Raw genomic sequence first — 11,745 nt, forward strand, 5'->3', positions numbered from 1 at the left:
CTCGCTCCATCCCAGCCCATAGTCCTGCCCACCCCACTCGATCCCTGCCCACCCGGCTCCATCCCACCCCACAGCCCTGCCCTCCCCACTCGATCCCCGGTACAGAGCCCTGCTCGCCCCGCTGGATCCAGCCCACCTCGCTCGATCCCAGCCCGCGCCCCCCTCCCCGTCACCACAGACGCCGCGCGCCCGGCTGCGCCGCCGCCCTCCCTCCCTCGCTCCCTCGGCGCCGCCAGCGCGGCTGCTCATTGGTCCGCGTCCCGCTGCTTAGCAACTGACCCCGTGTCCCCGCCATGGCCGCGCGGCTCAGACGTCATCTCCCCGCGCCACTCGCGCGCCGGGGCCGGGCTGCCGGCGGCGCTGCCGGTGTGGGACCGTTGCGCCATGGCGGAGGTGAAGGTGAAGCCGGAGGTCCCGGACCCCATGGATATAGAGAACAGGTGCGGGGCGAGCAGCGCCGGGGGGGCGCCCCGGTGGGAGGCGGGGCGGCAGTGGGTGTGTTGGGGAGGAGGCTGCTGGGTGGTGAGGGCCCTGGCGGCGGGGGAGAGAGGGCCGTGAAGGGGTTGGGTGCGTAGGGGCTGGCAGGCAGGCGAGGGAAGTGTCCGGGGGGAGGTGACAGAGGTGTGAGGGGAGTCGGTAGGGCCCAGGGCGTGTCGGTGCCTCGGGGGGGTGTTGGTCGAGGCCCGGGTGGTGGTCGGGAAATAGGCTTGCTGTTGGGGCCAATGTGTGTTTTGTGCTGGGGCTGGGAGGTGCTTAGGTGGCAGGGAGGGATGGGGCTGGGTTTTCTTCGGCAGATATGGTGTCTTTCTGTTCTTGGAAAACTTTACAAAGGGGAATTGCAACTTTTCTGCGTTATTGGTTTCTAAACAGTGTTTCATCAATATTTGCATTCTCTGACTAGCTAGCAATTCCTTCCCATCAGAACCTTTTGTGTAATGAAACTGTACAGGGAGCTCTAAATCAATGTACTTAATAATGAGAGCAACATAAAAGTAAAATGGAGCACCATGTTCAGTGTTGTCACAAAGAGCAAAGGTAGTTTGTCCAGCAGTTGCAGAGGCGTATTTGTCAGCACAGGGAGTAGATGCTAAGTTCCCTCAAGAGATATGACCAAGAAGCAGTTCACGGGTACTTTTTCCCTGAATTGTTCTTTTCCTTTTCATCGGTTCTGATTCTAATACTGCTTAGATTTGGTTTTGGGTGCAACAGAACATGATTTTAAACTTGTTTTTATCATCCCCCAGGATTATTGAGCTGTGTCACCAGTTCCCTCATGGTATCACAGACCAGGTGATTCAAAATGATATGCCTCACATGGAAGCCCAGCAGCGAGCCATGGCAATCAACAGGCTGCTCTCAATGGTAGGATGATCTTGCCTTCCTCATGTTTCTTCAGCCAACCTGGAGCGCTCTTCGTACACACAGTCTTCATGGTAGCAACCTGCTGGGCAGGGCTAGCAAATTAATCCCTTTGGATTTAGTGGCATTTGCCATAACGTACAGTTACCATAAGTAAGTTTTGGTTGCCATAAGCACTTATGATTGCCAAAGCCAATTAAAACATACCTCAACTTACTCTTTCCATTCGTGATACAAAGTTACCATGAATGTGTATATCCCTGTGGGTTTCTAGGTGAAAAAGCTACCACTGAGAAGTAACACATTTGGTTTTTTGTATTTTTGATGTGTCTAAAGTTCTGTGGTCTTCTTTTCCCTGTGTATTACTTTGTAAAGCAGAAATGTGATACAATGGTTTAATGTAACAGTTGGGTGCAAGTGTAGTTGCAGTGTTTCAGCAGGTGGTAAGACACACAGGGGTGATAACCCTAGGCCCTTGAGGAATGAATTAACTAGGGATAAAAGAATGGATGTTATCCCATGCTCTTATATGTGAAAGTCTTCTTCGAACTCCTCGCAAAATCCCAAGGTTGTGGATTACTCTGATAATAAGCAGGTGAAACATCTCAAGGGACTTTTTGCATCTTCTACAAATTTCCCGCATCTCGCTGGGCTTTTCCCTTTACTATATCAGGAGTCAGCCTAAGATAGGACCGAGGATCACCGTTTACTAGTTCTGCCACATATTCAGGAATAGATAGTAGCTGTTTAGTCTTGTTGGTTCAGTGTGGCATAAACTTGAGTATCAGCTAAATGTTCAAGGTCTTTAAAGATCAAGATTCCTTTCAGTTCCTTAGCTAGCTGCTTTGTGGGCAAGTGAAGTCAAGAGATAAAGCAGACTGAGTGGTGCAGTAGAGAGAGCACTGTTGAAAAGAGGGGCTTTGGAAAGTATCCAAACTGAGCAAGGTGCGGCGTTTTGGTGTTTTTTTAATAACTGAAACTTCTTAGCTTGGACCATACCAGGTGGTACTGGAAGTAACCTAATCTCTCTCTTTTTGGTCTTGCTGTTGTAGATGTGAGGTTTATCAGCACACTGGATGTGAGCTTGTGCATTCAATAACTTTTGAATGGGTTGGCCACATTTCACAATGAGGCTTCAAAGACAGTTAAGTCTCTAGAATTCGTATAAAATAGCTGCCTGGGGGTGTGTGGGGAGATCTAGTAAGTACCTCATACATGAGGGAAAAACTGCAGGGAGAGCTCAGGCTTAATAAGTATCAGGTACCTCACTTGAGCTAAGCTGCAAGTACTTCATCTGTAGAAAATCATTGAAGGGGATCATCTTGAGGTATAAGCTTCAATCAACCACATAATACAAATCTATAAGAAACAAGGCTGTAACTATGGGGAAAGGATTAGCTGGCAATGAAAGAGTGAATGGTGGTTAATGCTGTTATACAGTTATGGTCTTAGGCTTGTCTAATTGCTTGCCTCTTCAAAATGGGAAATAAGAATCTGCCTGGCCTAGGCATAAGTGCCAAGGGAAGAACAAATGTTTTGTCTGTGAGAGATGCTGGTAATTTGCCTCTGAGAAGGCACTATCAGTCCTGGCTGGCAGTTTTCCAGTGGTCTCTACTTAGTGAAAAATAGATTGTTTCTCCTGAAACTCAGAATTGTTCAAAACTTGTGCAGTAGAGCTCCAATGGGATTTCTGGGTAGCCATGCAAATGAGCGTTTTGGTGGAAAGGGAGAGCAAAGTATACAAGAACTTGACGTGCCTCGTGCAGTGGTGAAAGTTAGGAGAAATAATAGTAAGTGCATAAATGTTGTGGGAAGGGACGGGAACTGTATTTGTTATTTCTGATAGCTGATGATAAATGGATACTTGTAGGGGGGAAAATATCCTCAAGGTTATTACTGTACTTGTAGGGGAAAAATATCCTTATGGGTATTATGGTTTCCAGTGGTTAAAAATGTTAGTTTTCCCTTTTCTTTATTCAGTTGACATGAAATAAGGTTTTTAATTTAGAATATTAGAAGATTCTTGACATGTCCTGAAACAAGCTATTTGAAGGAAAGTAAATGCATTGTGCCTATCTCTCCTAGGGGCAACTGGACCTTCTCAGGAGCAATGCAGGTCTCCTATATAGAATCAAAGAGTCCCAAAATGCAAGGTAAGCCTCGTGTTTGCTGGAACACAGTTCTGAGAATACACTCAGCAATGTAATATGGATTCTGTAACATGGATGTTGCAGAACATAACTGCTTGTTTCTGGAGGGTACACTTAACTCCCCTGAGCTCATCCTGGAAACTGTTTTAGGTATAGTGGTTTCTACTGAACAGAGGGTGCTATGGGACTACAGTTCTAACTTACTAGTAGAGTTCCCGGTCCAGACGACAGCAAAGTGATCTGTGCAAACAGATGTATATGGTCACTTGAAATCCAGCTGAAGCCTGACCATACCATCTGCAAGCTGTGGTACTGTGGTCTTCCTTGCTGCTCATGTTAAAGGATCAGCGCTCACATTTACAGCTGTTCCAGGAGGCCACTTGAACTACTACTCATGCTCTTTGGTTTATTAAAATGTACCTTCAAACTGTGTCTTGTGATGCCTATGTAAATCTGAGTAAAAGATGCCTAGACATACTTCTGGAAAGAAATATCCTTCAAAATTATCCCCAGTGCAGGCATGTCGTCCTCTCTTTCAAATGCTTTAGAAAAAGATTGCTGAGTTCAGGCTTTCTCAGGCGAGTGAAAAGGCATGTCTTAGAGTTGGGAGCATGCTACTATTCCTTTATAGATGTTCTGTCTAGAGACAGATTATCCTAAATTATGCTCTGTGCTGTGTTTGACCTTCCACAGTTGTGTTAATACGTGACTTCCGATTCCCAATTGTTATGACAGGTTGAGTGACTCCTGCTTAGTCACTTTTATTTCATACTGTGCTCTTTTCTCTTTACTGTGGCTTCTTGCTGGCAAGCTTGTCTTGATCCAGAGGTTCAGTGTCATGTATTACATTTGCTAATGGCTGGCTTATTGTGTAGGGTTTTTTTTCCTTTGTGCATTGTTTTTTTAATAGTACTTGTTTTCAATTTAAAACAAATCCAACTTCTTTCAAATTTTGGACCTTTCAAAAATCCTGATGTCTGTCTTACTTTACAGTAAAATGAAAGGCTCTGACAATCAAGAGAAGCTGGTTTACCAAATTATAGAAGATGCAGGCAACAAAGGTAGTTTAAATAAATTATAATTGTGAATGGTACTAACTCCATTTACTTATAGAACTGTTCCTGTCCAAACTTTGAAATGCTTGTCCAGACAATACAAATATAAAATCTAGAGTCCCCATAACAGGTCTGTAGCTAATGTTCCCTGTGTCCACTTTTTAAAAACAAAAGAGAAGAGGACATATTTCTCTATTAAAATAACAACCTGTCCTCACTGACTTTTGGGGGAGGCTCTTTCAGAATAATTTGGAATATGAATTACGAGTTATCTGTGGGACTGTCAAGCTGAGGAATCTGCAGAACGCTCGCTACTTAAAAGAAAATGTGATACCTATATTGGATTTAACAGGTGTGCTGCCAGCAGAAGCCCCTAGTAACTAGGCTTTCTCAGCAGTCGTTGTACACTATGGTTGAGATATAGAAGGTAGAACTGGCTGTCATATTTTTGTTGAAGCAAACACAAGTTACCTAAAAATGGAAGAACATTTCTGTGATGTATTCATGTTGGCAGTGAAATGGGGTCCACTTGTAAGAGCTCTCGGAGGAGAGGTAAAGGGCAGAAGGACAGTGTGGTGGCTGTGGTATGCATTTCTTGGTTTTGTCAGGTTTTGTTTGTTGTTTTTTTTTTGTTCCATCCCCTTCTGTCCCCTCCCTTTTGCCAGGAGTGTTAGGATCGAGGTTACATCCTATGGTTGGCAAGTGAGTCAAGCAATGCTGTGATGTGACTTTCGGTTTGTGAGTATGTGCAGAAACAAATGGTTTCTTCTATTAATTTCTGTTCACTTCTCTGATTTTAAACAGGTATTTGGAGCAGGGACATTAGGTACAAAAGTAATTTGCCTTTAACGGAGATCAATAAGATACTGAAAAACTTGGAAAGCAAGAAACTAATTAAAGCAGTTAAATCTGTGGCAGTGAGTATTTTGTAACTTTTTTGACAATTTCAAACATTTGCTGCATGCTGTGTATGTTTGGACAGGGGACTGGGAGCAAAGAAACCTCATTCTGCCTCCAGCTTTCTCACTGACTGTGCACCAGTGTTTGACACTATGCCTTTAGTATGCAGGTTTGAGGTGCAACAGTTAAGAGAGGCTATAATGTTTACTAAATAATCAACATACTACTAACAAACTGATTAATAATCTAATTAATAAACACATCACTATTAATATACAGTTCTATCACTCTTCCCACCACTACTAATTACACACCGTTGCTATCAAATTGCAATTTTAGTGCTCTTAATTCTTTATTGCACACAACTGTTTTTATAGTTCTATTACCCTTCACAAACCTCTCACACTGCTTACTACTGATCTGCAGTTCTGTCACCATTTTCTCTGCTCTTCCATACCTGGTCTTTAGGACATAAACCAAGGGAAGAGTCTGGGGGTTTCCCTCCAGCATCTCAATGGGCTTAGGTCCACAGGCCAGCTTCTCTGCTGTCTGTACACATCCATGCTCCTGCTGTCTGCAGATCCTGCCCTCTCTTGTTCTCTGATTTTTATACCTTATTCACCTTTTTCTGTTTCTTAATTCTCTTTTCTACCACCCTTTTCTCCTTTCTCCACTCAAATAAGCAACCTGCCTGTAATTACCTTTTCTCCATTAGTCCCAGTTTTGCTGTACTACAATTTGGTATTTCTGATACTGAAGCAATCTCAGCTTTTTATATGGGACTAGTGATATGGATACCTAGCTGCAAGTGGCCTTGCAAGGTTCCTCGCCCTTGGAGATCCTGAAACTCCCTTCAGTTATCTGGTTCATACTGGATTTGTATTGTTTACTTTAAACAATTTCTAAGACATTTGATTCTGTTTTAGTCTTGATTCCTCTACTTTGTTGCAGTTACTTAAGTACTTTCTGATCTTATGTGCAAACAGTCTACGTACCAGAGTAGGGCTTATCCTTTTCCATGCTTTTTCTCACGCTGTTACAATGCTCATGCAGCATCCTGCTCTCCCTTACCTGCTTAATCATTGGTATTAGCATGTTCTTTGGACATTATCCTGGTTTGCAGCAGAGATTCTGTCTTGGTGCAGGGCCTGGTACACCAGGAAGACCACTTGTTGGTGAACTCTTGGAAGTTTTATGTTGTATGCGTTTCCTTTGTGCCAGTCTCATCTGTACCATGGAGGCAACACCTTGGCTTGCGTTTTTTTTGGGGGGCGGGGGGAGTGAGGGGTGAGGGTAACTTCCTAAATAAAATGGAGATAAAGAAGTCGGACATAGAGAAGCAGTAGCTTTTTCATGTTCTTGTGAGAGATGCTGGCTTCATCTAGTCATACAGGGGATGTAACGCTGCTAAAATTGCTTCAGTGGTTGCTGAGTAGTCCTTTGGACGACCACTGCCCTTTAACTGTCTGCTAATATCAGGACTGAAGCAGCATTCCCATTCACCCTGTCTAGGTGTGGCAGGAAGGAGTGGGCTTGCCAGGACTAACTTTAGCTGCAGGGTTTAATCATGTAAGGGTCCTATCATCAGCACATGGGTTGAATTCTGCAGAAACAGTTGAAAGCTTCTCCGTTAAGTTTGTCTTTGCTGTCTTCTAAAGATGCTTTCCTGCCCTCCTTTGACTGTGAAGAGGGATTAGAGTCAGTAGGCTAAAATGAAACCGAGGTATCTTCTTCAGTGAGGTTTGTATTGTGTGCACATTGTTAGTAGGATTCTCTCTTCTAACACTATGTTATAAAATGATTAGGAATCTAAATGTATTGATCTTCTCTTTATCTCCATGTTACCTGAGGGTCAAACATATTAAGGATAGCTCGAGTCAGCTGGATTGCTGTGCCCTATGTATTAGGAGTAATGAACTATGTCTTTTGCAGATATCTTCTTAAATGTTCCTTTCTTGTGGAAGACTTTCAGTTGTTAAGAGCTGTGTACTTTTCTCTAACAGGCATCCAAGAAGAAGGTGTATATGCTATATAACCTGCAGCCTGACCGGTCAGTGACTGGTGGGGCTTGGTACAGTGACCAAGACTTTGAGTCTGAATTTGTGGAGGTGTTAAATCAACAGTGTTTTAAATTTCTACAGAGTAAGGTGAGTGCCACTACTAAAGTCACCATCCATTTGTTTTGTGCAAGTAATTATTTTCTTTATAAAACCAGTGACAGGCAGGGCTTAAGTTTTCCATAGTGTCCTCCATAAGTGTTGGCCATTGTTATAACTGGATCAGCAAATCTGTACTGGGTTGTTTGTCACAGCAAGTGTGATGGTGTTGCATTGTAATATTGCATATTTTCACACTCTGTACAGGGAGTGAAGCCTTCTGTCTCCAAGGTCCAATGACAAGCTAGCAGCAAAGAACACAGGACCAAACACCCTAGCAAAAGTCACTGTTTTCCCTGCAGAGCTCCTAATTTCTGAGAGGGTGGAAGGCACCGGTCAGTCAGTTCTGCCTAGAAGACAATTTTCTCTAGTACAACCACAGAAGCAGCCTGTTCTCCTTTAAATAAGTCCTATGCAGATTGCAGCATTTCTCTATTCCATTAAAATATATTTTAACTGGCATTAGGTACAGCAGAAACTTCTTTTGTGTCAAAAAAACGCCAGATGCTGATATTCCTTCATTTTAATCTAAATCACCATGTAAATTGTGTCGTATTTAGTGTAAAATTATGTTTGGTTGTGCACTGCATTTTTTCATGTGCATCAGTCTTAAGGACATAGCTTTAAATGCTAAATAAAAAGCATGTCCCAGAAATGGTTTGGAAATCAACTTCTATACTTCAGTTTGCCTGAAACTGAACCACGAAGGAGGCTCTTGGCAGCGAGTACTGACTATAACTCATCTTTGCTTTTTCTCAGGCAGAAGCAGCTCGAGAGAGCAAACAGAACCCCATGATACAGAGGAACAGTTCATTTGCCTCATCCCATGAGGTGTGGAAATACATCTGTGAACTGGGTATCAGTAAGGTCAGAATAGATTCATCTTACTACTCTTAAAATTCTCAGTGCATGATTAGCTGCAGGAGTTGGGTACTACAAATTTGGTGAGGGTCCAATAAGTGCTTTAGTACCCTACAGTTACTGTATTGGCACTGGGCTTTGCTGCTTTATTGCTTTTTGAGGAGGGTCATTGGTGATGCACGGGATTCCAGGGTAGTTTGTACATGGGGGTTTTCTAAGACTTATAAAAGAATTGGCATTCACATCCTTGTTGATGGAAACTGGAGTAAGTTTTCCTTTAACCGGTTTATATTTCATAATTTCTCTCAAGTTGCCTATGCACTTCAAGCAGTTTTAGGGGAGAAAAAAAACCCTCTGCAATTATTGGTCACCATCAACAGGCATTGTTCAGGAGTCTTTTTCTTCTTTCACGATCATTTTCCCGTAAAATTGGAAACGTATCATGCTAGGATGATGTAGACGCTTGAGGTGCATAGGGAAGTTCTTGTTGGTAAGCCAAGGCTAGTGTAATCCAAAAGTGCTTGGGAGGTAGGAGGTATTGGTATTTGCTTTTCTTTTTGTATCTGCACAACTCCGTAAAGTGCACAGTGAGAGCGGTGCCTTTATGTGGGCTAGGTTAGAACTCTATGGATTTGTTACTCTTGGTGTTTGCTTGTTTCCTTCTTGCAGGACTTATTGGCATGCATCTCCTAATATTTATTTTACAAATTGTTTCTTAGGTAGAGTTGTCAATGGAAGACATTGAAACTATTTTAAATACGTTAATATATGATGGAAAAGTGGAGATGACTATTATTGCTGCAAAGGAAGGGACAGTAGGCAGTGTGGATGGACAGATGAAGTTGTACAGAGCCGTTAGTCCTCTCATACAACCCACTGGATTAGTCAGGACGCCCTGTGGACTCTGCCCTGTAAGTAACTAATTCTGTATATGAACGGGTGGGTGCATGCAAATTTTGAATACCTGCCTGCAAATGGCCAGCCGGCACATTGCAAAGTTACGCTGTGAGTGATCCTCATTGCTTTCTAAGCCAACTATGCTTATGAGTGTTATCCGTGATGCCTTAGCTGTGGTGTAAGAGGCAGGTTCTTTAGTTTAACCAGAAAGTTTCCCACTTAATATGTTGTCTTTTTACCAGGCTGTATCTGTAAGGGTGCTGTCAAGTGTAACCTGTTCCAAATTATATTTTCTGATCCCAAGTTTGCCTGTTTATGTTTTTTAAGAAGCTAACTTATTTCTGTCTAGCTTTTGGTCTCTCCTGCTTGGATTGTAAGCTGATAACGTGGGTAAAACTTGCCAGTGTGTCTGTTTGCATCATTTACTCCAGTGGGGTCTGTTTTGCTTTGTTGTGCTCACATTACTCTTCCCCAGAGCTGGCATTGGATTTCCTAGATTTTGGCCACTGTTAGACTACTGCTTTCCTACTGGGGAAGGAGCAGAAAACATGCGAGCATGTTACTTCCAGTTATATCGTGCTGGCTGTATATAATTACTGACACAGGACTTTCTTTTGCAGGTTTTTGATGATTGCCATGAAGGTGGTGAGATTTCTCCATCAAACTGTATTTATATGACAGAGTGGCTGGAGTTCTAAAGTGAAAGAAAACTGTAAACTGGATTTGTGCTTCACAGCCAAGGTGACAAAGCAGCTTGCTTTTTTAAAAGTGGACTTCTAAATTTGTAAGCAACTTCAGGAGATGGAGTGACTTTGTTTTTAATGAAACATAATGCAGCAACATGTCAGTTGCATGAGCAGTCCTGTGAGTGGACTGGAAATCAAGTGGACTGGAAGATCAAGGCTGAAGTGGAAATGTAGATCCATTCTTGTGCCAAAAATTGGTTGTGTCACTTGAAAACTGCCATATAACAGCTGGGGGGTGACACGTTGCTTCCAAGGATTGTGTCAAGTACTCCACAGATGCTTATTCTGAAGGAGAGAAAATAAGTCATTAGCTGATCAGAAAACTTGCTAATGAGCGTTGCCAAGAATGAGATCCTAAACTTTACTTTCAGACTAATGCTACTGGTGGGTGCTTAAGTCCTAAAGCTGATGCTTTTCTCCTGTGATAGCTACCACCTAATTGAAGACTAAGAATCTGACATGGGAAAGATCCTAAATATGTCAAACAGAACTCGCTGATTCTTTATTACCTTTCTTACCTGCTAATTTATTATTAAAACCCTGATTGTTCGCGTGTACATCTGTGCTTCATTTCCTCCATCGCTGCCATTGCCTGGTGATGCATCTGTTATTCCTTCATCTGACAGCTGCAAGATCATCATCAAATCTGTGTTGGTGTGTTCTGGCAGCTGCATCATGTACATGGATATGTCAGCTGAAATTTTGAGAAGTGTTTTCCAGAATAGAAGAGTTCCTCTGGCCTGATGGTACAGGGAAGATTTTATAGATTATCTGAATACCCTTAGGGTTAAAAAAGGTGCCAATGACAGTTGTTTGTACATAAATATGGCCTCTGGCCTTGGTTTGTGATCTGAGAAAGGCATGATACTGGCATATCATCAAAAAGCACAATCTTCTCCTCTTGTCATGTGGAGCAAATTTGTGTTTCTATTAAGTGTGACCTCTCTGCCTCCTTCTCTGTGTGACTCTGTACTGATGAATTGGCAATAATGTATAGATTGTGGTGTTCTCATAAGCCTCATGCCCAGGATATGCCGGGCCATGGACCTCTTAAGAGAGAGCTGTGTCTAGTTTCCTCTGGCTATCAATGTCCATCTGGCAGTATTAGAGGGGTGATACTGTCTTTGGAAAATGTAGGTTTAAATCCCACTTGGGAAGTAAATGCATTTTTGTGCTATGTTATGCTAATTAGATACTCAGCCTCTTCCTTAACCTACAATCAAGCAACCTCTAGGAAAAATAATTCAGGTCCTTTTTCATAAATAAGAATATGGTACAGCCAGCTCTCCACCATCCAGCATAACAGAGGGTGGGAATGAAGTACTAGCAGGCAGGGCAGCGTAGACACGTGAACTGTGCAGAGACAGTCTGGTCCCAATACAACTTGCTACCTGTGGCTGAGCCTTGCTGTGTCCAGGCTGGATCTCTACATGACTACTCAGTATCTTACTGATAGTTCCCAGGACCGGGGAACAATTAGTGGGTCAAGCACAACACTGGACCTGTTGTATCTAGCTATTTTCAAAATTCCCTGTCTGAAAAGAAGCCCTCCTGGAAACTGTGTTAAGAGGGCAATGGTCAAGCACCTCTACATCTGAATTATCAGCACGCCAGGTAATCT

At 43.0% G+C, this 11,745-nt stretch overlaps 1 protein-coding gene across 1 annotated transcript; it reads left to right on the forward strand.

Annotated features, from left to right (window-relative positions):
• Positions 1-344: 344 nt before the first annotated feature.
• On the forward strand, positions 345-10,681 carry POLR3F (RNA polymerase III subunit F). Its single transcript, XM_068397245.1, has 9 exons — positions 345-440; positions 1,245-1,362; positions 3,445-3,512; positions 4,503-4,570; positions 5,369-5,481; positions 7,468-7,611; positions 8,380-8,487; positions 9,201-9,392; positions 9,999-10,681. Exons 1-9 carry the CDS (start codon positions 385-387, stop codon positions 10,074-10,076), a joined length of 945 nt encoding a protein of 314 aa, XP_068253346.1. The 5' UTR covers positions 345-384; the 3' UTR covers positions 10,077-10,681.
• The last annotated feature ends 1,064 nt before the right edge of the window (positions 10,682-11,745 follow it).

This window comes from Nyctibius grandis, chromosome 1 (genome assembly GCF_013368605.1).
Source record: "Nyctibius grandis isolate bNycGra1 chromosome 1, bNycGra1.pri, whole genome shotgun sequence".
In the NCBI taxonomy this organism is placed as follows: Eukaryota; Metazoa; Chordata; class Aves; order Nyctibiiformes; family Nyctibiidae; genus Nyctibius; species Nyctibius grandis.

Bases quoted from the DNA above. Each gene is read 5' to 3' on its own strand.
- POLR3F (XM_068397245.1), top strand. From the start codon at position 385: ATGGCGGAGGTGAAGGTGAAGCCGGAGGTCCCGGACCCCATGGATATA. The intron at 441-1,244 runs GTGCGGGGCGAG...ATCATCCCCCAG, and splicing joins CCCATGGATATAGAGAACAG to GATTATTGAGCTGTGTCACC. The intron at 7,612-8,379 runs GTGAGTGCCACT...GCTTTTTCTCAG, and splicing joins TTAAATTTCTACAGAGTAAG to GCAGAAGCAGCTCGAGAGAG.